This window comes from Rana temporaria, chromosome 2 (assembly GCF_905171775.1).
Source record: "Rana temporaria chromosome 2, aRanTem1.1, whole genome shotgun sequence".
In the NCBI taxonomy this organism is placed as follows: domain Eukaryota; kingdom Metazoa; phylum Chordata; class Amphibia; order Anura; family Ranidae; genus Rana; species Rana temporaria.
Window position 1 is genome coordinate 217,990,794 of NC_053490.1, and position 26,718 is coordinate 218,017,511.

Below are 26,718 nucleotides of genomic sequence, written 5' to 3' on the forward strand. Positions count from 1 at the left end.
TAGGACATTGCATCAAACATTTTGCCACATGTCTGACTTTTAAGACATTTGCTTTTAAGACATCAGAATCCTACTGATTTCAGTGGGCTGCCTTAAAGCAATGCACATTAACGCCTGACAAAATCAGTGGCGTCACTAGGGATGGTGTCACCCAGTGCTGAAAAATTTGTGTCACCCCCTCCTCCACCAACTATAGTCCCCCCTCAGTACAGACCCCCCTCAATCAATATAGCCCCCTCCCTCAGTACAGACTTACTTCCATCAATATAGACCCCCCACAAAGTACAGACTCCCCACCCTCAGTACAGACCCCCCTACGTCAGTATAGACCCCTCCACTAAGTACTGACCCCCACCCTCAGTACAGACTCCCCTCAATCAGTATCAGCATCCCACCTCAGTGCAGGCCCCCCCCATCAGTACAGACACCCTCCCTCAGTGCTGACCCCCATCAGTATAGAATCCCCCCTTCAGTGCAGACCCCCCATTAGTATAGAATCCCCCCTCAGTGCAGACCCCCATCAGTATAGAATCCCCCCTCACTGCAGACCACCCATTAGTATAGAATCCCCCCTCAGTGCAGACCCCCCATCAGTATAGAATCCCCCCTCAGTGCAGACCCCCTCATTAGTATAGACACCCCCCTCTCCCCTCCCCCTGCACATGTCCATCCACATATACATTAGTAAAGTTTACAGACCTCAGAACAGCACAAACAGATACACACAGCGGTGTGTGTTCCTCGAGCTCCTCCTTCTCTTGTGTGGATGTAAACAGAGAGGAGGGGGAGGCAGCTTCCACTGAGGGACACAGCGCAATACCTGAGGTGCAGATCAGGGCAGCCACAGCATGCAGTGTTAGCGGTCCGTGCCACTACCCATGGGTGTCACCCCTCTGGCGGGTATCACCTGGGTGCGGCCCCGCGCCCCCCGTCCCACCTTGCAATGCCACTGGACAAAATACATGTTAACATTCGGTAATGCCGTTCGGTAATGCTTGGAAATACACGGAAAAACTCAGTTTCCAAGCCTTGCCGAAGTCAGCCGACGTGTCCTCGGGCCTTAACAAGGCTCTCCAGTGCCCCCCCCACCTCTGGCCGCATGCAGTATTTCATCCCATTGAAGTCAATGCGGAACAAATTATTTTCGTTTCCATTGACTTCAATGGGGAAACTCGCTTTGATATATGGATACCTTGGGTTACGAGCAATCTCCTGGAATGGATTATGCTCGTAATCCGAGGTTCAATTGTATATTTAATTAGATTTGATCACGTAGGGCAATGGAGTTTTAAAAAGAATAAATCTAGCTCTGAAATATTACACATGTACATTCCCTTATGGCACTATGTATACATAGCACAAATGTTTTTATTAATCTGAGGCCATGAGAAATATGTAACAATTACAGTTGTGTAAATCGATATTTAATGCAACAAAATAAAAGGCGCATACACGTACAGTATAAAGGTTATAGCTAGTGATAAGTATATACAATGAAAGAACAACTTCATTTAAGGATATCTGGACATTTAGTACAGACATCATTTACAGGGACACCCCAGCACCCCATACCTCTCCCAAAATCTATGATCTTCAAAACTCTCCTGTCGAATCCTGCGTGTTGCAATTTTCATTGATTCCTATAAGAAAAAACACTAATCTTTGCAAAATTGTAAAGCCTGTTCATGGCCATGAATGGAGATTGTGTCATGCAAAAGAAGCACAGCTGGTGCCCAGCGGGTCAGCCTGAAAAAAGCAAAGATCTGAGAGGAGTGTGGTCAAGGAAGTGTGATGCCCTGTACACACAACCCGGATTCCCGACGAAAAGGTCCGTCGGAAATCCCAAGGGGAAAACCGAGAACCTGCCCTCTACTTTTTCCCCAGTACACACGTTTGGTTTTCCCATCGGGAAAACTCAGATGAGAGCTTTTCCTCTGGAATCCCGACCGTGTGTATGCTCCATCTGTCTTTTTCCCCACAGGTTCTGTTTTTTTTGCCGGACGATTCTGGCAGTTTTCCCATTGGGAAAACTGCGAGGGAGCATACACATGGCTGGGATTCCCGGCCAAAAGCTATCCTCGCAGTTCTTCCGTTGGAAAACCCGGTCGTGTGTACAGGGCACAAGACTAAGCCCACGTTTACATCGGGCCATTTTGACTTGTCAAATCGCCACCTATTGCCAGCAATGGCACTGTCTGAATCAGTGCAACGCCGAATTTGGGCTGCACTGATTCGCAAAAGTAGTTTCTGTACTACTTTTGGCAACTTTGGGGGCGATTTCAATAGAGATCTGTGCAGGGACCTGCATAGATGTCTCACTGAAATCGCTCCCGAAGTCAGACTGACATGCAGGTTTGAAATCATGCAAGTTCAGCTGATTTTAAACCTGGATTAGTGTAAAACTAGGCTCAAAGTGTGGAGGGGTATGCTGGGGAGGTGGCCCAATAAAGGATAACTGTAGTAAAAGTACAGGTAACCTTTAGATTATTGTACAAAGTTCAAATTATTGGGGACAATAAAAAAATAATGTCTCTCTGACAGAACTTTGGTGCAAGACACTGAACGTATACCAATATTCATTTTATTATTGTTATTTTTTATTATTATTATTAATATTATACAAAAGGATCCTTGATAAGGCCTTGTTCCCCTTAGACAATATCTTCAGTGAGTTCTGTAAAACAAAGCATTAAAAACAAAAAATCAGTTAAAGCAAATAATTTTCTGATGAGTGTGTGATTATATGTAGAAGACAGCGAAATATAAAAAAAAACAGTCTTAGAGGGGCATATGATGGAAAATGAGGACCTCAGCATTCTTGAGAGCCTATTCCTTTTGTAAACCACTTCATAGATTGTGCTGCATAGAACACTCTGTCACCACTCATTCATTTCTCTCTCCCCTGTCCTGCTGAGGTGACCAGCCACACCAGGTGACATATTATGCTGAAAGCTCAAAACCAGTCCCACCAGCTACACCAACCAAGAGAGGAAACATGGGTTGTCAGCAATAGTTCAGACCCCCCCCCCCAAACATGGGTTGTCAGCAACAGCTTCGCACCGGTTGCTAGGTCAGTGAGAGAGGCCTATCCAGTGGTTGCTGAAACCAGTGTGGAAACAGTTTGTTCTCTGGATCCAAGAAAGTACTCGTGATTCGCAAAGCAAGGTACCTGAATCTCCCCTAACATTCCAGCCCACTGTTTTAATTTGTTCAATAAAACCTTGAAGAAAAGGAGACTAAGGGCTAGATTCACATAGATCAGCGGATCTTTAGATCCGCGTGATCTATGTGATTTAAGATCCGCTGCCGCAAGTTTGAGAGGCAAGTAGGTAATTCACAAAACACTTACCTCCAAACTTGCGGCGGCGGATCGTAAATCCCCCGGCGGAATTTAAATTCCGCGGCTAGGGGGAGTGTACAATTTAAATCAGGCGCGTCCCCGCGCCGATTTAACTGCGCATGCGCCGCCGGCGAAATTTCCCAGTGCGCATGCTCCAAATGACGTCGCTAGGACGTCATTGTTTTCGGCGTTAACGTAAATTACGGCCATCCGTATTCGCGACCGACTTACGCAAACGACGTAAAAAAAAAAATTGGACGCGGGAACGACGGCTATACTTAACATTGGCTGCGCCTCATAGAAGCAGGGGTAAGTATACGCCGGGAAAACCGCTACGTAAACGTCGTAACAACACTGCGTCGGGTCCGCGTACGTTCGAGAATTGGCGTATCTCGCTGATTTACATATTTTTCAGTGTAAATCAGCGAGAACGCCCCCCGCGGCCATTTTTAAATTGCAGTTAAGATCCGATGGTGTAACACAGTTACACCTGTCGGATCTTAAGCATATCTATGCGTAACTGATTCTATGAATCAGTCGCATAGATACGACTGGCCTAAGTCAGAGATACGACGGTGTATCAGGAGATACACCGTCGTATCTCTATGTGAATCTGGCCCTAAGTGTTGGTGCGAACATTTGTGAATAACTCTTAAAGGAGTTCCTCTAAGATGAACAAGGTAACGGCAGGCCCAAATTCAAACCAGCAGCTCCTTCGGGAGTAGTGCTACACACGTTTTCATGAATTCATGTTAGACAACTTGACAGCAATTGTTGAGCAGCAATGGAGCTCCACTGCTGTCAAGTTTTTACTTAAAGCGGAGGTTCACCCTCAATAGAAACAGCAGTTTATTAAGACCGGCACAATAAGTACATATAAAGTCCGCTATCAATAATTTTTTAAATAATTGCAATACCTTTATTCAGGACACAATACCAGGCACTTCCGGGTATCCCTCCCGCGGGAGTGGACGTGTCATTTCATTTCTGGATTGCAATGTCTCCTGGGAGCACAGCGTCACGCTTCCCAGGAGACAATGCATAAGGCTGATTAACGAAATATCGCGGGATTTTACTCATCACGTGACCCATGAAGCAGATCACGTGATGAGGGCGGATCTAATCCTGCCATTTTAATTGTTGGCAACCGCGCTGCTCCCCGTCAACACTGTCCATAGAGCAGTGAATGCGGGGATATTAGCATTCACCGAATCCCGGAAGTCTTTGCTTGTGGGCTTCACAATGCCCACAAGCAATATGGAAGTGCACAAATTTTTATAAACACTGATTTATGGCACAATTTCAATGCGGATGCCTAGAAAATTCCAAGAAGTGAGTACACTCTTAACACTGTTAAAAGCAGTATATGCACAGGTTAAAAAAAATAAGCATTTCCCGCGGAACCCCCGCTTTAATGTGGACAGTTTAATTTCTAATATAAATCTGTAAAGTCATTGTTTTGTCTGAGCCCATCCGAGTTTTAGGCCCCGTACACACGACCGAGTTTCTCGGCAGAATTCAGCCAGAAACTCGATCGGAGCTGAATTCTGCCGAGAAACCCGGCCGTGTGTACACTTTTGGCCGAGGAAGCCGACGAGGATCTCGGCGAGGAAATAGAGAATATGTTCTCTATTTCCTTGTTGTTCAATGGGAAATTTCGGCTCGCCTAGATCCTCGGCGGCTTCACAAGGAACTCGACGAGCAAAACGATGTGTTTTGCCCGTCGAGTTCCTCGGACGTGTGTACTGGGCCTAATCCTATGTTGAGCCCAGTTGTAGGGAGAGTGGTGTTGCCCCCGAAAAACTTTGGCTGTTTTATATGACATTTTAACAATTAAAAATTATCTTGGACTCTTTCATCCAGGTTTGGTTTTAGCTACTTTTACGAAACCTCCCCCTAGGTTCATATCTATACGTTTCAGCAGGCCGCGTTTACATGGATGCCTGTGTTTCCTGCAAAAAAAGGTGCATGTACCTTTTTAAAAATGCAGCCTGCAGAGAAATCGCATGGTCACTTTGACCATGCAATTTCCCTGTGGTTACTGCACCCGCACACGCACTGCGATTACACGCGAGTGGGGGTGCATTCAGCATGTTTTGTAACAGCAGCGCATTTTCACTGCGGGTGGTTGCAAGTGTGGGAATCGCAGCGATTCCCGCAGCCACAGGCATGGGTATGAACCTATCCTCATTGTGCAGCAGTTGCCTCATCAAAGCAATTGAGCTTGTTTGAACTATTAAATTATACAATTTTTTTTTTATCCCAAACCATTATAGATTGCCTAATTTAAAAGAGATTAAGACTGAACTCCAGGCTCTAAAAAAAGTAATTTATGTAAACTCCTAATCATCCGATAGCAGAAACACATCGTTTTTGTTTTGGTAAATCACTGTACTTTAAAATATCAACTCACAAGTATTTGTGATGGTTAGGCTGCCAGTGCTCTACATACTATATCCAAGGACTAGTTTTGGAGTTAAACATTTTTAAGTTTTTATATATTTTACATACACTTTATATATTTTATATTTGTTTTCATATATTTTTAATTATGGCAAACATGCTGTTCACATTCCATAGCCTAGTGAATGAGGTGAAGCTCTGATTCCTTCATGATCCAAACATGTGCGAGCAAAAATACTGTTGTTGTTTTTTTTTTTTTACTTTTCCTTGCATGTGATTGAGTTTTCTTTGCGAAGTGAATTTTTACTGCATTCAGTAAGCAAAGTAAAAGTTTCCATGCAAAGGTAACAGCCTTTTTTCCTTTAGTAAATCAATCCTATGCATTATTATTATTATTATGCAGGATTTATATAGCGCCAACAGTTTGCACAGCACTTATGTATTCAGTATTATTTTTTAGAATAATCAGCACCCAAATTTAAAATAATTCCTAGAAATATTCCTAAATTTAAAGAAATCAACAACTCTCCAATACAAAGTTAAAAGTCTGAGTACGTTAGTAAGATAACAATACAATGCACGTTTGATGAACACAAACTGTTATTAAGGTAAAAATTGTCCTTCAGATAGTAATATTACACACATTAACACCATCATGCATATGTATACCTTTATAAATATGCTAGTGTTCATCTATGGAAACCTTTCTTCCATTTCTAGGCTGTTAGAATAAAACAAAGTGGATGTAATTAGTAACTGGTATATCATATTTAAAAAATGTAAAGCACTGTGCATATCAGCAAAAAAATACCCTAGATGTATTATCTCATTTTATATATGGCTGTTTTGCACATTGACAGGTTGTGTCAAAAGCAATGATGATGTGCACAGTGCAGTTACCTAATTGCAGCTAATTAGATTTTCCCATACTATGACAAATCAATGCTAAATCCTATAATAGGTTACTGAATCATGTACAATGATCAACCAGTTTTTTTGCAATCTACAGAAATGTAATTCTCTAGTGGCAAAGTGAGTATGAATACGGGGCCAGATCCTCAGCCAGCGGTGCAAATTTAGTTTGTCCTAACTTATGTGATTTAAGTTACGTTGCCCTAAGTTGGTGTCGTAAGTGCCGTATCCACAGCGCATTTGCGTCTAAATGTGCGCCAGTGTAACTTAAATTCAGAGGCGTAAGGCGGGGTTTTTGCAAGTGGGAAGGAAGTGGGCGTGCTTCATTGTAATGAGCCGTGACCCCATGCAAATGAGGCGCCGGCCGTACTGCGCATGCGCGCACGAATCGGGACCTCACTGGGCATGTGCAGAACTGATCTCGGCGCAATCAGTGAGATAGGTAAAAGGCCAAGTGTACTTAGTTTGAGGATCGCCCTGTGTCTAAAAAGCACCACACACACACACTTCCCTTGCTAAAGTATATCCCATTGTTCCCCTTCCATGAGCAATTTGCTTCTGCTCTGTTTGTTTGTGTGTTGGTAAGTTGTGTTTGTGAGAAAAGTGTTTGAGGAGTTGGAGAGTCTAGTTGTTGTTTGTTTTTGAGAAGTGTATTTATTTAATTTGTTTGTTATTGTTTTTGCTGATTGTTTTTTGGTGTTTGTTTTTTGGTGTTTGTTTTTTGGGGTTTGTTTTTTGTTTGTTTGTTGGTGCGTGTTTCTTTTTGAATTACTATTAGCTGTGTCCTTGTGTGTTTAGATTTTGTTTAGTTTTTTGTGGTATAGATTTTTGTCAGGTTTTTGGGTGTGTATTGTCGATTGTTTGTCGGGTGTGTTTGTTGTTGCTGGGTGGTGTATGAGATGCCCCCTAAACGCAGGAAGCTTAATTTCACCCTGGGAGAGAAGCAAATTCTTGCTCGGGGCATTGTGAAATATGGGCGATTTCTGCATGGCCCTGAGAGCCAGAACACCACCCCGGCCAGGAGGAGGCAGCTTCTTAAAAAGATCACGGACCAGATCAATGCGGCGGGGGGGGGGGGAGACTAGGACCCCCGCTGGCATACAGAAAAAAATAAATGATCTGAGAAGCGTCGTCCGGACTAAGATGGCAAGGATCGACGCCCATACCAGGGGCACTGGAGGAGGGGGACCCTGCCCAGTCAGACTGACGGAGGAGGAATGGGCAGTGGCCCAGTGTTTCCACCCACAGCAGGTGGTGGGCCTGCCTGGCTATACGTCAGATGTTCCTAGGAGGACAGGTAGGTTTTTTGGTTTATTCTCTGTTGATTAGCATGTGTGGGTGGGGGAAGGGAAGATGTGCCAAGTGTGTGGTTCCTCAAACATGTGATTGTTTTGTGTCCTCCACTAGGCATGTGCAAAAGGGAAAATTTCGTTTCGTTTCGTTTCGTTTTAATTCGTTATTTAATTAATTTCGTTAAGTTAGGTTCGTTACATGTGTTAAATTCGTTTTCGGAACTCGTTCGTTTTCGACCGAATTTCGAAAAATCCGGTCGAATTCGAAAATTCTCTCTTCGAATATAATTTCGAAATTCGATCGGAATTCGAAAAAAAAAAATTAAAAAATTTTTTTCGAATTCCAAATCGAAAACCTGTGGACGAAATTCGATCGGAATTCGAAAAAAAAAAAAAATCGAATTCCGATCGAATTTCGTCCGCGGGTTTTCGATTCGGAATCGAAAACGTTCGGATTCGGTAAATTCATTAATATTGCAATTCGGGAATTCGTATGCATCCGAATGTCCGAATAATGAAAAATTCGTCCGAATTTCGATTCGGAACGAAACGAAATGCACATGCCTATCCTCCACAGATGGCCAGGAGGTTACACGCCAGGAGGTTGGAGGCCAGGAGGTTCCACGCCAGGAGGTTGGAGGCCAGGAGGTTGGAGGCCAGGAGGTTGGAGGCCAGGAGGTTGCAGGCCAGGAGGTTGCAGGCCCATCGGGCCAGGCTGCAGCACCACCCCCAAGACAGGCAGATGATGAGTCCCAAGAAGGGCAGGATTCCCCAGGGGAGGGGATTGGCCAAACCTCCACTCATGAGGAGGTTGAGGGGGAGGAGGTTGAGGGGGAGGAGGTTGAGTGGGAGGAGGATGATGAGGGGGAGGAGGAGGAAAATATGCAGATTGGCCGGGAAGTCCTCCTGGCCACTGATATGATGACCTTTGAGTCTTCCCCTGAGACTACCCCTGAGGCTGGCACCAGTCAGGCCACCATCAGGGGTAGCCCCTCCCACTTCTCCCCCAACAGGCCTCCAGTCACCAGGGTCACTCTCTCCCCTCCTCCAGGCCCGCAAGACTCAGCGGCAGCCAGGGGGACAACCCAGGAGACCGTGGCTGTGGGCGAGCGTCTGTCGGCCAGTGTGATGAAGGACAATGCCCGGCAGACCCGCATTCTTGGAAAAATTCTGGAAAAACTGACGCAGATGGAGCACAGCCAGGGTGAAATGATGGAGGCACTCGGTGATGTGGCCACCAACTCAACGGCGGTCATTACATGTTTGAATGACATACAGACCGCCACAACGCGCGTGGCCCATGAGCTGAGTGCCCTGACCCAGGCTGTGCAGGACAATACAAGGTCTGGCCAGGCCAATGCGGCTGCCCTCACTGCCTGTCTCACTCGCATTGCAGGGGCCATGGAGGGCAGGCCAGCAGGGGCGGCTCCTCCTTCCCCAGCTCAACCCCCCCAGGAGGCTCCTCCTTCCCCAGCTCAACACCCCCAGGAGGCTCCTCCTTCCCCAGCTCAACCCCCCCAGGAGGCTCCTCCTTCCCCAGCTCAACACCCCCCCAATGGACATCCTCCGCGACGGCGTGGCCGTGGCCGTGGCCGTGCCCCTGCCCGTGCCCCTGCCCGTGCCCCTGCCCGTGCCCCTGCCCAGCCAAGGCGTAGCAATCGCCGCCGCTAATAAATTTGCTGGGATACTTTTTTTTTTTTGTTTATGCATTTTTTTTTTTTTTTATTTGGTCTTCTGTACTTATGATTTGGTTTATGTGTGTGAATGATGTGTGAATGTGGGGGGGTGGCATTCCTAAGAAATTAAGGTTGTCACCCTCAGTTTTGGTGGAGAAGGGATCCCCAGGACCAGGGAGAAGTGCAATCCCAGGTTCCTGAATGGTGTATGAATGCACAGTGACATAATTGGAGCCGTGGCGTGGCGTTACTGCTCCCAAGTCCCAAGGGGGGGGGGGGGGACTTGGATCTAATCCAATTCGATGTGCATGTGATGTGTCTGTGCAAGGAACCACAGTGGTGTGCATTCATGCATTATCATTGTGACTTTATTGATGTGCATTTACAGTGAAAAAATACATACTTATTGTGACATTAATCATGTACATTTACTGGGAAAAAATGCCTTCTGCAAGGCGTCTCCTAGCTGTTGTGCCCTCAGCAGACCGGGTAGAGTTGGTTGGGATAGTATTGCCTGGGTCAGGGGTCAGGTCATTACATAAGTCAATATGCAGTCCCCTTCTGAGGGCAAAGTTGTGGAGTATGCAACATGCCCCAATTATTTGGCACACAAAGTCAGGGGAATACAGCAGGGTACCCCCAGACTTATCCAGGCATCTGAAGCGGGACTTCAGAAGCCCAAAGGTCCGTTCAACCACTCCCCGGGTTCGTATGTGCGCCTGGTTGTAGCGTTGCTCTCCTGGGGTTTGGGGGTTCCTGAATGGGGTCATTAGATGAGGTCCCAAGGCATATCCTGAGTCACCTGTAAGGGAAAAGACAGGAGGATATTAGTCATGCATGTGCCCCTTGTGATGTCAGCATCATGGGGGGGACATACCTGACACACATGTCACTCACCAATCAGCCAGCTGTCTCCATACATGTTCTGGTCAAAATCTCTTGAGATCTGGGTCTGCCGGTAAATGTAACTATCATGGCAGGATCCAGGAAATTTAGCACAGACGTGCCAGATGAGGCCATGGGCATCTACGATGACTTGCACATTAATGGAATGCCAGCCTTTACGATTCCGGAACATGTGCTCAGTATCATGGGGTGGTTGTAGTGCCACATGGGTACAATCAATGGCCCCGATGGTGCGTGGAAATCTGGCAATGTGATAAAAGTCGGTCATTGACTTTAAACGCTGATTTCCCATGCGCCGCAGGATTGCAGGGACCACTTGGTGCACACACCTGCTGATGGAGGATTGTGCCATCCCAGCCACGCCTCCACTTGTGCGTTGGAATGAGCCAGTGGCCAGAAAATGCAAAGTGGCCAGTACTTTGGTGAGTGGCTGCAGTGCATGGGAGCGTTGGGTTGGGCTGGTAAGATCATCCTGAAGTATTGTTGTTAATTCCAGGATGGCCTCACGGGTAAATCTGTAGGTGCGGTAAACTTCACAAGCAGGCATGCCAAACAAATCTTGCCGTGGGCGGTAGACCCTCTCCTGTGCCCTCCTCCTCCTCCTCTGTGCCCTCCTCCTTCTTTGTGTCTCTATATCAACTAATGCAGCTAGTATCATTGCTGGTCCTGGCATTTTGGCAGAGAGATTTCAGTCCTGAACGTGTGTGTGCTGAGCTCTTCCTGAATGGTGTTGCTTCAGCAGACATTCAGACGGCATGTGTAAAATTAGGGCTGCTTTTATAAAGTGTAAAATCCCACCAAAAAACTAACAGGTGCGCACAGGGCGTAATCTACGGCGCACACACTTAATTCTGTGGATCGCCCTATCTCCCTCATTTGCATCTTTGCCTATCAAATAAAGCGGCGTGCCTAGCGTAATTTGCGCACGAGAATGCGCCGGCGTAATATTTTTAGGTAGGACGGAAAAGCCCGAATTTCAGGCGCATCTCGTTTTGAGGATCGGGCGCAAAGATACACGCCGTGTAAATTTAGAAAAATCGAGTTAAGTCGGCGTATCTCTTTTGTGGATCTGGCCCCACGATGTATTGTGTATGCTATATTATGTTATGTATTATGTATGCTATAGCGTGTAGGGACAGTTTATAATGATTTGGATTTAACGACACTTTAAAATAGCCAGGCATCTGGCATTTTCAGGCCAACATCGGCAAACTATATATTATATACATTTTTTTATTACAGGATTCCCTTACTCTCTATTGTCGCAGCATGCTTAAATTATATCTAAGTCTAAGAACAAAGGGCCAAATCCTCAAAATCGTAGCCTAACTTAATTTTTCCCATTTAAGTTACACTGGCGGGAAATTTCTACCTAAGTGCCCGATCCACAAAGCACTTACCTAGAAATTTCACGCAGTGTAACCTAAATTCTCCCGGCGCAAGGCGGTCCTGTTATCCAGGGGGCGATGACAATTTAAATGAGGCGCGCTCCCGCCGTACTGCGCATGCTCGTGACGTCATTTTCCCGACGTGCATCGCGCGAAATTACGTTACGCCGGGCTTTGTGGATTGCGACGGGACAATAAAGTTGCGACGGGTTAAAAAAAAGATACGGCGAAAAAAAAAAAAATCAAATTTAAAAAAAAATCGCGGCGATCGAAAAAAAAAAAAGGTCTGTTTTTACAAGGTGTAAACCGTTTACACCTTGTAAAAGCATCCCTAATTTTACGCATGCAAACGTAAACTTACGGAGAAAAAACAAAGCTGAAAAGCTTTGTGGATCTCCGTAAGTCCTCATTTGCATACGCGAAGCGGCATTTCGACGCGAAATGCCCCCAGCGGCAGATGCGGTACTGCATTCTAAGATCCGACAGTGTAAGTCTCTTACAGATGTCGGATCTTCTGCCTATCTTTGGAAAACTGCTTCTGAGGATCGTTTCCAAAGATAGGCACAGGGATACGACGGCGGAACAGCAGATCCGCCTGCGTATCCCTTTTGAGGATTTGGCCCAAAATGTATTATATTGCAGCCTACCAGTCCTTAAATATAGTAACTGCATACGTTTTCTATTTTCAAGCTAATGCGGAGCTCCACCCTAAAGTAGAACTTCCACTCATTGGATTCCTCCCCCCCTCCGGTGCCACAATTGGCACCTTTCGGGGGGAGGGGGCACAGGATACCTGTCTTTGACAGGTATCCTTTGCCACTTCCAGCAGTCCGGCCTCGGCCGTGATGCGGCAGTGACATCACCGCGGGGCTCCCTCCCCCCCCTCCCCTGGCCGCCGGACTAATAGGACAGAGGAGCTGGGCCTCGCGCATGCGCAGTAGGGTTCCCCGCGTGAAGCCGAAAGGCTACACTGCCGGGTTCCCTTACCCACAATGGTGGCGGCAGTCTTTCAGGTTCACGCCGGGAACCCTACTGCAGACATCGCTGGACTCCAGGACAGGTAAGTGTCCATTTATTAAAAGCCAGCAGCTGCAGTATGTGTAGCTGCTGGCTTTTTTTTTTCTGGACCTCCTCTAAAGCAGATTTTCTACAAGTACAGAAAATACCCTTTGATCCAGCATTAAATCTTGTAATCTTACTGTCTTCCTTTGTACTGAACTGAAATCTCATACAATGTTATAGCTTTCCCAGCTATCTTTTGTGAACTACAACTACCCTCACATATGTAATAGAGGCAAAGAGGGTGTCTGTAGTCCAATTCAGTGACAACACTGCTCCTCCATAAATAAAGTACAGTGAGTAAACAGTGCTTCTCTTTCCCCCAGAACAGGAAATGTGTTAACGGCAGAATCACCAGGCATTACAAAAAGGGAAAATAATGCATATTAAACTGGATTAATGGGCTCTAAACTGGGTCCGAGCCCATTTGCCCTAACACAGGAAACTGTCACATGGTTGTATCACCACTGGAAATTCCCTGCCGCATGCAACAAAGGGGTGGATGAAATAATCATGACATCATTGTCCTAATATGGCCACATGGCTGTACTAGAACGATGTTGTTGTCCTGATATGGCCATATTAGGTCTATAATATCTCAAGCATCCTCACCCCTTTGTAAATGTAAAAGACAACAATTCTCCTGCCTGCAGCTCACTGACCTAGCAATACAGCTAATCTTCAGGTTTGGACCAAAACCAAACTAATATCTTCGGGACCCTAATTATGGTTCTGAACAGAGACTTTTTTGACTATTTCCACACTCTGCAACCCCTTGTAGCATAAAAAAGATCAAGACATGTATTGAAGACTAAAAAGAGATACAAAGCATACCCTGAAAAGGAAAAATGGCCTTCCCACTGTACCAGAGCTATCCTGTAAAATATAACACATCCAGAATTAAAAAAACTTTGGGAGATACACTCATAATGTCTGATTATAATTAGACATTGAACTGCTGTTTAAATTAAATTCACTGCTGATACAGTGAATACGATATATATGTATGGCAAACAGAGTCGGGGAAGACTTCCGTTTTTCTTAGGGGGTTATATGTAGAATAGATCCTATACCTGGAGGACTAACTCCACCTAGTTGGCACCATTGCACCTGCTGCTGTTGTGGGGTCCTGGGTTCCATCTGTTGCATATTTGGATAATGGGCAGTGCTATACCATGTAACACTTATGTGGCTCTTCTGATGAAACAGACTTCACCTCACCTGCAAACAGGCCCGTCGGAACAGGACAGGCAAAGCAAGCAACTGCTTGGGGCCCCAAGCTGACCAGGGGCCCCCAGCAGCCTCTTGCTATAAGTGCTTCAGCCCCACTCACAGCATCCCAAGGAAGCAGAGCCGGTCCTACCATGGGAGCCGATGGTCCCAGGCGGCACTTTGAGGGAGGTGGCAAATTGCCGCCTGCCCGCCAGCCAGCAGGGCTCCTGTATGGGGCCCCAGCGTGCCAGCAACATAATAAATGAATCCGTCAAGTGTCGGCTGCGCCCGCTATAAAGACGGAATCTGTGTCACTGTCAAGGGAGAGAGGCTAGCTGCGGGACATCAGTATATCTCCCCCGCTCGCCCCCTCCTTTCTCCTGTCAGCAGCGGAGAGAGAGAGCGGCTCTCCCCTGATTTGCCGCTTAGTGCATTGCCCGTCTGTTTCCCTCCCGATTGGCTGCGCTGTGGTCAATCAAAAGAGACTAGGGTCTAGAGGAGCATCATGGGACATGCAGTCCCAGAAGATTGACCGCCCCATTGTTGCGCACAGCCCGCAGACTTCAGCCCCAGCATGCACTCTGCTGGGAGAGAGTCTGGAACCAGGAAGAAACTGAGGGAGTGATTGCTACAGGACACAGGGAAAAGAGAGGACTGCCCTACATGTGGCAAGTGACAATCTGCAACATGTGGCAGGTGACGTGACAAGTGACAATTCACAACCTTTTTGCAAGTGACAATCCGCAATGTGTGGCAGGTGACGTGGCAAGTGACAATCCGCAAAGTGTGGCATGTGACGTGGCAAGTGACAATCCGCAAAGTGTGGCAGGTGACGTGGCAAGTGACAATCCGCATTGTGTGGCAGGCGACGTGGCAAGTGACAATCTGCAATGTGTGGCAGGTGACGTGGCAAGTGACAATCCGCAATGTGTGGCAGGCGATGTGGCAAGTGACAATCTGCAATGTGTGGCAGGCGACGTGGCAAATGACAATCTGCAAAGTGTGGCAGGTGATGTGACAAGTGACAATCTGCAATGTGTGGCAGGTGACGTGGCAAGTGACAATAAGCAATGTGTGGCAGATGACGTAGCAAGTGACAATCCGCAATGTGTGGCAGGTGACGTGGCAAGTGACAATCCACAATGTGTGGCAGGTGACGTGGCAAGTGACAATCCACAATGTGTGGCAGGTGACGTGGCAAGTGACAATCCGCAATGTGTGGCAGGTGACGTGGCAAGTGACAATCCGCAAAGTGTGGCATGTGACGTGGCAAGTGACAATCCGCAAAGTGTGGCAGGTGACGTGGCAAGTGACAATCCGCATTGTGTGGCAGGCGACGTGGCAAGTGACAATCTGCAATGTGTGGCAGGTGACGTGGCAAGTGACAATCCGCAATGTGTGGCAGGCGATGTGGCAAGTGACAATCTGCAATGTGTGGCAGGCGACGTGGCAAATGACAATCTGCAAAGTGTGGCAGGTGATGTGACAAGTGACAATCTGCAATGTGTGGCAGGTGACGTGGCAAGTGACAATAAGCAATGTGTGGCAGATGACGTAGCAAGTGACAATCCGCAATGTGTGGCAGGTGACGTGGCAAGTGACAATCCACAATGTGTGGCAGGTGACGTGGCAAGTGGCAATCCGCAATGTGTGGCAGGTGACGTGGCAAGTGACAATCTGCAATGTGTGGCAAGTGACAATCTGCATCTGGTGGCAGGTGACGCGGCAAGTGACACACTCGGGGCTCCCACTGATTCTGCAATATGGTGAGTTGAACTATTTTATATAACAATGTATTAATACAAATAATGCACTTCAATCATTTTTTTTGTTATTTGACACTGCATCGATTTAACTGACAATTGCATGGTCGTGTGACGTTGTACCTAAACAAAATTTACGTAATTTTTTCCCCACAAATAGAGCTTTCTTTTGGTGGTATTTGATCACTTCTGCGTTTTTTTATTTTTTGTGCTATAAACAAAAATAGCGACAATTTTGAAGGGGGAGGGGAGTAAGGACACGGGGAGAGTATGAGTGAACATAAACTGTATCGCTATGCTGTGGTTCATGTAGGCTTTGCGTGCGGGGAGGGTTGGGGGCCTCCATGTCCAATTTGCTTGGGGCCCCCAAATTCCTTCAAACGGCTCTGCCTGTAAAACATGTTTGAGTGAGTTGTTCTCGCTCCACTGAACTACCTGCACCTTATATACAAAGCCTATTACGCATGACCTTTTCTGTGTAAAAAGATTAAAAATATGTATGATATAGGTTGACATATGTAAACATATACCTTGGGTAGCCCAAATTTGTGGATCAGGCAAAGCCCACAAATGGGGGAGAGTAGGATTAGCCCGTAAAGGCATCAGAAGGCTATTCTTACAAAGACTTCACAGATTACTGGGTCCACAGACCCAAAAGGTTAAGATTTAAAAGAATTGAGAATTACTTTTGAGTAACGTGACCAATCATGGTGGTCACATGATCAGAAACCTGGCATCAGAAACCTCTTAAAGGGTCAGGAGGCGCCGACGATAAGGGGTTTACAAGCTTCCAGTGCACTTTATGGCATTATGTTTTCTATTACTGTAAACATCAGGATTAACCATATAAGCATACAGTACCTTTTTTGTATACTCTTCTGTAGTAATATGTGATTCCTATAAAGAGAGACCATAAAAATAATTGAATTCATTACTTAATATAAATGCATGTCAGAAACAATACCAGAGATATGCCTTCCAAAGTTGTTTATTATACCCATGTCTCAAATTTCAAGGATGCTGGCAGGACTTTTGTTTGCTCTACCTTTTGACTGCAACCTCAGTATCCTGCTAAGATTTAGCTCTAAATAATAGTGTAATGGCATTATTTACTATTATTAACTATTTTGAGCCTTCATATTGTGAATCTTTATTATGGCGTTAAGCAATGCCTGGTTTGCCTACTGTATGAACTTGAGGTTTGCATACATATTGTTTAGATTAAGAAGCAAGTCAAATAAAACTTGTTTTCAGAGGAAATGGGTTGCCTCTCACCTGATTATGATTTTCTTCTAACTCTTTTTTTTTGCATTCACATTTGTATTGGGAAAAATGCAATTCAGAAGCATTATGCCGCGCACACACGACTGTTTTTCGGATTCTAAAGAATTATGTTTTTTTTTAATGTCATTCAAAACGATCGTGTGTGGGCTCTAGAGCATTTTTCGGGATCTAAAAAATGTTCATTAAAAATTTCGAACATGCTCTATTTTTTCACGTTTTTAACGTTGTCGTTTTTAAGGTTGTAAAAAATGGTTGTGTGTGGGCTTTAATGGAGTTAAAATCCTGCGCATGCTCAGAAGCAAGTTATGAGACGGGAGTGCTCGTTCTGGTAAAACTGCCGTTCGTAATGGAGTAAGCACATTCATCACACTGTAACAGACTGAAAAGCGCGAATCGTCTTTTACTAACACAAAATCAGCTAAAGCAGCCCAAAGGGTGGTGCCATCTGCATGGAACTTCCCCTTTATAGTGCCGTCGTACGTGTTGTACGTCACCGCGCTTTGCTAGAGCATTTTTTTTGTTTCACGATCGTGTGTAAGCAAGGCGTTTTAATGATCGGGTTGAAAAAAACGTTGTTTTTTCTAGACCCTTAAAAACGTCATTTTTTAGAACCCGAAAAACGGTCGTGTGTACGCGGCATTAGAATAGGATATGCTAAAAGTAAAAATCCAAGATGTGAAGGAAAGCAATTGAAGAAATAAACCTACAGAAACATTGTTTAAAGTTGACAGGAAAACCATTATGTTTCAAACCCTTTTACCTTAACCTTTTTTAAGCCATGGATCTCTTCAAGAATGTCACGGACACAACTTTGCATTTAATGAATATACTGTATGTACTTTATTTCATTAAAATGTAATTGCCTCATATGTATATATGACATACAGAAAGTTTGAATAAAGCAAACAATCTTAACAAAAAACTCACTCCTTTTCATGCAAAAAGTAATGGCCACTCATTACAAAAATTAAATACAATCATCTTGTGCAAATTAAACAAAAATGTTTTAATTCTACTACTAATACTACTAGAAAATGAGAATTAGCACTTGCTATTATGGAGTGGTACAAGATGGTGTTTGTGCAGAGAATAATAATACAAATTTGAACAGTAAACATGGGCCAACAAAAAGTCAAGTGGCACCTAGCAATTGGTGCTTTAAGCAGTGACAGGTGCATTTTATTTAATTTCTTTCAGTTGGAAACCATTGATTGGGACAAGGGTCGAGACGTTCTGGCTGGGGGTTAGTCAGTGTGCTCGCCCCCTCCCTTGGGACTACATCCCTGTGGGGAGAGGCCACTGCTCGGATGATGGGGGCAAGCTTACTGAGGAGGAACAGGAAGTGAGAAATTCAGACAAAGAAAAAAACAATTTAGAAGGGAAATCGAAGGAAAAGGTAAGTGAACCAACAATGCACTAGCTTAAAGGGACCTATTTAGAAAATAAAAAACAAACCTTTACAACCCCTTTATGTAAAGAATATTGCTGTTACATACTTTTAATGTAATCCCATTTCCTTATCTTTTTGGACACTGGTGACGTAGCCAAGATCTTACAGGTGCCCATTGAAAACGCTATTTCACCAGCAACTTCCAGGCGTAACGTATCCCATTTACGTTACACCACCGCAAGTTTACAGCGTAAGTGCCTGATTCACAAAGCACTTACCTGTAAACTTGCGTCGGTATAACGTAAATCCGCTCGGCGCAAGCCCGCCTAATTCAAATGGGGCGGGCACCATTTAAATTAGGCGCGTTCCCACGCCGAACGTACTGCGCATGCTCCGTCCGTCAAATTACCCGACGTGCTTAGCGCTAAATGATATCGTAAGGACGTCATTGGTTTCGACGTTAACGTAAATGGCGTCCAGCGCCATTCACGGATGACTTACGCAAACGACGTGATTTTTCAAATTTCGACATGGGAAGGACGGCCATACTTAACATTGGCTAGTCCACCCAGAGGGCAGCCTTAGTTTTACGCGGCGTATCTCGACGGAAACGACGTACAGTTAGAGCGACGGGTAAAGCGTACAATCGTGAATCGCCGTAACTATTAATTTGCATATTCTACGCCGACCGCAATGGAATCGCCACCTAGCGGCCGGCCTAGAATTGCATCCTAAGATCCGACGGTGTCAATTACACCTGTCGGATCTTAGGGCTTTCTATGCGTAACTGATTCTATGAATCAGCCGCATAGATACGACAATCATATCTCAGAGATACGACGGCGTATCAGGAGATACGCCGTCGTATCTCTTCTGTGAATCTGGCCCTTAATTCCTAAACTGTGAGATCTTGCAAGATCTCAGGGAAAAAAAAGGCTTGTTTTTTTGCAGATGAGTGTAATGTCATGTGACACATATCTGAGATGAGGTGCAAGACTTTATGCCATACAACGATACACTGTGAAGAGGGGAAGAGAAGAGGCACTAGTTGAGTAAAAGTGACAATTTAAAAGTAGGGGGCGGGGGTCTGCTTTAATAAAAAAGCGGTAATTTTAGCTTTGGCTTCCAATGTAAAATGTATAATTTAGTTATTATTTAAACTTCCATAACTGACAGTGAATATTAGTTTGTACTCACCCCAGTTTTTAGAGCAGGGTCTTGTGCTCTGGAGTACTGGAATAAAAACTATGAATAACAACAGTAAAGTTATATATAAAGGATACACCATGCTTACATAATGTATATGTTATTTTTGTGACTTACTCTTTTATATACCTCTTGATCATTCCCCTGGAAAACATAAAAAAAAACTCATGCTTTTTTTTAAATAGAGCTGAATAAATATCCATGATACAGTGAATAAAAAAAGCGACTCCCTGGTATAACCTTGGCATTCAGATAAAATAAGACATGCTGCTGGGTGCATTGTGTATCATTAATATTATCTACAGTCAATGTACATCAACTTGAATGGGGCATTGCTGGTTCAGTGGTTTTAATCTCCTACGGATAGGGAGGGTACTGCATTAGCTGTTCAAATTTGTAGCCCTTCTTACTAAAAGCGGAGGTTTACCCAAATAACATCTATATCAGACCAACTTCTTTATACTTCTAACATGTACAGTCCCCATTTTTTTTTTTTACGCTGTACATACCGTATAATCTTTATTTGCAATCTGGCTTCCGGGTACTTCTAGGCGTTTCCAAGCTGAGGAGGAATGTCCTCTGGGAGGTCGCCCAGATGATTGACGTCCTTTCAGAAAAAGTTCACCCCGGCGGGTAAGGCCCCGCCCCCCGTATTGCATAGGCGCGTCACGAGTCACAGCGTTTTCGAAAGAAGCCGAAAATGCAGAGCTGCGAGTCTGCTCTATACGGCGCCTGCGCACCGACTAGGAGCCGTGTAGAGCTGACTGCACAGGCGCCGTATAGAGCTTCTTCATGTTCTGCTTCTTTCGGAAACGCTGTGACTCGTGACGCGCCTACGCAACACGGGGGGCGGGCGAGTCACGGTGTTTCCGAAAGAAGCCGAACATAAAGAAGCTCTATACGGCGCCTGCGCAGTCAGCTCTACACGGCTCCTAGTCGGTGCGCAGGCGCCGTATAGAGCCGACTCGCAGCTCTGCATGTTCGAATTCTTTCGGAAACGCTGTGACTTGTGACGCGCCTACGATTACGGGGGGCGGGGCCTTATCCGCCGCGGTGAAAAGCCTACTCCCGCGGGGAGAAGTACTCGGAAGCCAGATTGCAAATAAAGATTATACGGTATGTACAGCGTAAAAAAAAAAAATGCTGTACATGTTAGAAGTATAAAGAAGTTGGTCTGATATAGATGTTATTTGGGTGAACCTTCGCTTTAACTCCAGTGTTGGTGTTTTGTCCTCAGAAGATAACATTCATTGCATTATACACAATAAGAAACTTATCACAGTAAACAATATATTTGGAAAGAGATATATGGAGGCTACTTTTGCTGACTGTACTTATAAAAGCGCTAGTTGTCTGGCTGTCCTGCTGATGCTTTGGTTTCTAAAAACAAGTAAGGAGATCAAAAGTTATATTGTCAATCATGCTTGTTCAGGGTCAGTGTCGGAGAAATACTGAGTTCTGCTACTGTCAGGCAACCATCATATTCAGCACACATGTTTAGTTAATGACAGATGCACCTGAAACAAGCTAACAGGAGGTCATTGCAACATTAAATTATTGCAGAAAAGATTATAAGTTTAAAAAAAGCACAAATGCATAAAATATATAGAAGATTAACTACCCTTAAAGTGGATGTAAACCCGATTCATGAAATTTGAGCTGGGCACATATATCTGTAGTGTTTTCTTATCTCTCTCAAAAGCCCCAAGTCCCATGGCTTTCTCCTGCTCTGTTCTTCTGTTATCAGATAACATCAGTTATCATATAAGTTCTCTGACACATGTGATAAAACCAGCCTAAAATTTGCGTCAGGGCGGGTGCTATAAATAGATTAGCAAACAGCTGGTCAATTCACAGCACAGCTCTGCAAGTCTCTGCCATTGTGGAGAGGGGGTGTGTGCCTTTCATCCAGTCAGCTGTCTCACAGTGTATTGCAAGCCCCCCCCCCCCCCGCTTAAACAAGAAGAAAAAAAATCACAATGTGCACTTTCTAAACAGTATATAAAGCTGAAGACAGCAGATATACATGTAAAACGTATGTAGGGAGATTTGTTTAATTTCATTTCTATGGCAGCCCCATGTGATAGAAAACAAAACAAGTTTAAAGCTGACTTGGTTTGTGCATTATTTTAAATGGTGCAGAACATATTTTTATGCTTGAGCATGACACAACTGGATATAAGTGTATGATGTACAAAACTCACCTTGTTGGGTGACGGCTCTGGATGTCAACAGAAAACACGTGTGCTTAATACCATACTTTATACTATCTAATTTTCTAATTTCTTACCTCGTGTATCTTCATTCTATTGTAAATGGAGCTACAAAGATCCATGACAAAATTGGATATCTAAAAAACATTTTTGTAAAAGATCAGTTTGTAAATGATCACTGCAACAAGTCACCAACAAGTCTTTGAAGAGTATTTCGGTTTTACTGATTATAGAATTAATTTTAAAATTAATTTTAAAAGCTGATATTTCACTTGGTCAGCTTGTTTATGATAAATGAGAGTGGGGAAAATTAGGAATACCAGGCAGATATAAAATACACAAATTAAAGTAGCTCTCATAGTCTATTCACTAAAAAGCAAAACACAGGCTGGAGGAGGTAGAAGCAGCAGCAAGGAAACAGTCAATTGTGCTGCAATGAAATGAACATGCTGATAGGTGAATAGAGAAGAGTGACAGAGAGATGAACTTGCCAGTCTGAAACTTCTCCGCTGTCTATTCATAGAGCAGGTGTGGGGAGGAGACACATAAGTGTTACTGAACAACAGCATTGAAAAATTAGGTCTCCCCAACTGCTGCAGCAGAGATACTACCCCTGTAGTAAGATAAGATGTAAATCTCAGAACTGGATGCACAGACATACAAATCCAAGGCACATTTCATCAGTGTGTTTAGTTGTTTCCCCAGAGTTTAGCTTTTAGGCCTCGTACACACGACCGGACATGTCCGCTGAAACTGTGTAGGGCCTACCGGACAGTTTTCCGGCCTAGCGGACAGGTTTCCAGCGGACAAAAGTTTCTTAGCATGCTAAGAAACTTGTCCGGTGGAAACCTGTCCGTCGGACATGTCCGATGGTTAGTACACCTAAGCATCGGACCGAAATCCCCCGCACGCATCAAAGTGATTTGACGCATGCGTGGAAGCATTGAACTTCCGGGTTCGCGCACGTCGCCGCGTCATCGTCACCACGTCGCCGCCACGTCACCGCATTTTCAGTCCGCGGGGATTTTGGTCTGATGGTGTGTACACACATCAGACCAAAATCTCCCAGCAGACATGTCCGATGAAAACGGTCCGCAGACCGTTTTCATCGGACATGTCCGGTCGTGTGTACGAGGCCTGAAAGTTTGTGGACTTGATGGGGTTTATTTATCAAGAGCAAATAGGTTGTTCACTTTGCTAGGGAAGTTTTTTCTTAGCTTAGTAAATAAGATGAAAATTTGCAAAGTATGTGGGAAATCATGTGGAGAATAAAAGCAACAGTATTTTTGCTTGCACATGATTGATGATGGAAGTTAGTATAGATTCACCTTATTAACAAAGCTAAGAGAAAATACCCCTTGCAACGTGAACAGCCTATATGCTTTCAGTAAATCAAGCTCAATGGATTCCAAATATTGCTGCTTTGTGGTTTGTAAGAAGACACAAAGGAGTTGATTTGCTAAAACTGCAGTGTGCAAAATCTGGTGCAGCTCTGCATAGAAACCTATCAGTTTCCTGGTTTAGCCTGGGTTCACATTGGAGCGATTTGTCATGCGATTTGAGAGATCAAATCGCATGACAAGTCGCAGCCTATTGGAGGCAATGGCACTGTTCCAATCGGTGCGACACCAATTTTGCGGCGCCGCACCGATTTGCAAAAGTAGTTCCTGCACTACTTTGCTGATTTCAGGTGCGACTTCAATAGACACCTGTGTATGAAGCCACACAGATGTCTTTCAAGTAGCACCTGAAATCGCACCTACCTTGCTACTTTGAAATCACGCTACTTCAAGTGAAGTAGCGTGATTTCAAAGTAGCAGCAATGTGAACCAGGGCCAATTGTCAAAGCTTAATTGAACGAGCTGAATTTGGATGCTGCTAGGCTACCATGCACAGCTGCACCAGATTTTTCAGTCTCCAGGTTTAGTAAATCAACCCCAAAGGATCTGCAACATACCCAGCCACCCAGAATATGCAAGTCCTGGCATCTTTAGAAGCCATTCCATCTTTTGAAGGGATAAAGTATGTTTTTCGAGTGGCAAGTGGGGGGTGAAATAAAGAACAGATTGTTATACATTTTTTCAACTGTATTTGCTCAATATGGGATCTTAGGACTTAGAACTTAGGAAACCCAATGGCAGTCCTTGTTTTTCTATTCACAGAAGATAGCTCTTTTGGTATAGGCTGTATGTTTGGGGGTCATTGCCCTGCTACATAATGAGTTTTGTAGGAATAAGATGGCTCCCTGAGGGCACTGCATGATTACAAAGGCAACTTTAGGAGACCGTTCATTATGACCAAATCCCCAAAATCGGTGTACAGAAACACAGCCCCAAACCTGGAACCTCTACCCTGCTTCACTTTTGCCTACAGACTCTCATCCATGCTTAATTCTGAATACAGTTACATCCCCAGTTATAAGACTGAGGATGTATACAACCATAATGTTTTATTTGTATTCAGTGCGCCTGACCATTGCTCTGCTCTGGTGAAGGCTGGGATTCTTAAAGGTGACACAATATTTTCTAACTGGGTACGCTACTATAGATGGATAGCTTTATGGATAGGCAGATAAGCAGGTACATATAAAGATCACCTATTAAACCTCTCTGCATTAGGAGAAGCACAGCTCTTCAAATGAGCCAATCAATTACTATGGAGCCAAATGAAAGAAGATTTAATTTGATCTGGGATAGGTCTATTATGAGTGGACAAATACTACTTATTCATTTATGACCACAGCAAACATAGATCTGTTAAAGCAGACCTTCAGTCGTTTTTTCAACTTCCATTTTCCTTTTCCTTTTTTTCTGCCAGTAAATACCTTATACAGCCCACTTCCTGTTTCTTGTAAAAAGCCCTAAGCCTAGGCCTATGACATCATGCACAACTCTCTCTCTGAGGCCTCGTACACACGACCGAGGAACTCATCGTAAATGAAACATCGTTTTCCTCGACGAGTTCCTTGTCAGGCTTGTGGAGAAACTTGACAAGCTTTCTTTGCGTACACACTGTCAAAAACCAAATCTCCGGTGACGTACAACACATACAACGGCAGGGGAAGTTCGATCCCTCTGGCACAACCCTTGGGGCTGCTTTTGCTAATCTCATGTTACTGCGTGTTAAGTAAAAGTTTGGTAAGAGACGATTTGCACTTTTCAGGCTGTTACAGCGTGACAAATGTGCTATCTCCATTACAAACGCTACTTTTACCGAAGGTGTGCTCCCGTCTCATACTTTATTCTGAGCATGCGCCGTTTTTTTAGCATACACACAAATGTGTTTCTCGTCAAGAACCAGCCCGACGAGGAACACGACGAGGAAATTGGGACTCCCGTCGAGTAAAAAGAGAACTTGTTCTCTTTTTTTCTCGTTGAGTTCCTCGACAGTTTTATCGATGAAAAACATACACACGATCGTTTTCCACTGCAAAAAAGCTCTGCCACCAAGTTTCTTGATGGATTCTGTTGAGGAAAACGGTCTTGTGTACGAGGCCTGACTCTTGTGAGAGTTTGCCAGGAAGGGAGGGGGGGATGAGTCATAAGAGGGACAATCAGAGCTGCAGAGCTGGAGGCGTGCCTCTGTGTGTCTGTGTAAATCCAGGAAGTAAACAGGCAAAAGCTTCAGCTGCCCACAGTTAAAATGGATGCAGCCAGACTTAGTGGAGGGAGATTTCTGAAGCATATTTGACAAGTACAAAATAGATTTTTTCTTTAATTACAGTAGGTGCACGCGATATTGTGTCAATCTCGCTCCCTTTCTCGGCGAGATTGAGCACCTACGAGCCCCATCGCGGGAGCCAGCGCCGAGCTGGCTTGCCGCGATAGAGACAAAGCCGTCATAGAAGCGACGGGAGATCCGACTTGGATTCCCGCCAATTCTACACGTGTGCGGCGTTTCTTATGAATCCTGAGGGGGAAGTCCCCGCCGGATTTTAAATAAAAATCTGGCATGGGCTCCCCCCTCAGGAGCATACCGGGCCCTTAGGTCTGTTATGGGTTGTAAGGAGAGCCCCCCCTACGCCGAAAAAACGGCGTAGGGGGTCCCCCTACAATCCATACCAGACCCGTATCCAAAGCACGCTACCCGGCCGGTCAGGAAAGGAGTGGGGACGAGCGAGCGGCCCCCCCTCCTGAGCCGTACCAGGCTGCATGCCCTCAACATGGGGGGGTTGGGTGCTCTGGGGCAGGGGGGCGCACTGCGGCCCCCCCACCCCAGAGCACCCTGTCCCCATGTTGATGAGGACAGGGCCCCTTCCCGACAACCCTGGCCGTTGGTTGTCGGGGTATGTGGGCGGGAGGCTTATCGGAATCTGGGAGCCCCCTTTAATAAGGGGGCCCCCAGATACCGGCCCCCCACCCTAAGTGAATGGATATGGGGTACATCGTACCCCTAACCATTCACCTGTAGGAAAAATGTCAAAGTTAATAAACACACCACACAAGGGTTTTTAAAATAATTTATTTTTCTGCTCCGGAGGCTCCCCCTGTCTTCTTTATTTGCTCTTCTACCAGGGGGAGCTTCTTCTTTGACGTCTTCGGGTGGGTGGGGGCCGCCGTCTGGTTCTCTTCCACCGCCGGGGGGGTCGCTTTTAAAAAAGCCCCCACCCCCGGCGGGTTTCCTCCGGCGTCTTCGGCGGGGGGGCTTCTTCTTCCGCTATCCCGACGGGTCTTC

The 26,718-nt window shown here is 45.2% G+C and overlaps 1 protein-coding gene across 1 annotated transcript in view; it reads right to left on the bottom strand.

Moving 5' to 3' along the window:
* Window positions 1-1,891: 1,891 nt before the first annotated feature.
* The window catches only part of NMS (neuromedin S), a 35,568-nt gene continuing 10,741 nt past the window's right edge, over window positions 1,892-26,718 (bottom strand). The window contains exons 4-10 of the mRNA XM_040336445.1: window positions 22,122-22,181; window positions 19,949-19,975; window positions 19,823-19,870; window positions 16,813-16,848; window positions 13,811-13,852; window positions 6,413-6,464; window positions 1,892-2,674 (exon numbers count right to left, since the gene is read on the bottom strand). Coding sequence (XP_040192379.1) covers window positions 6,426-6,464; window positions 13,811-13,852; window positions 16,813-16,848; window positions 19,823-19,870; window positions 19,949-19,975; window positions 22,122-22,181 — 252 coding nt within the window. The 3' untranslated portion in view covers window positions 1,892-2,674; window positions 6,413-6,425. The remainder of the gene's footprint in view (window positions 2,675-6,412; window positions 6,465-13,810; window positions 13,853-16,812; window positions 16,849-19,822; window positions 19,871-19,948; window positions 19,976-22,121; window positions 22,182-26,718) is intronic.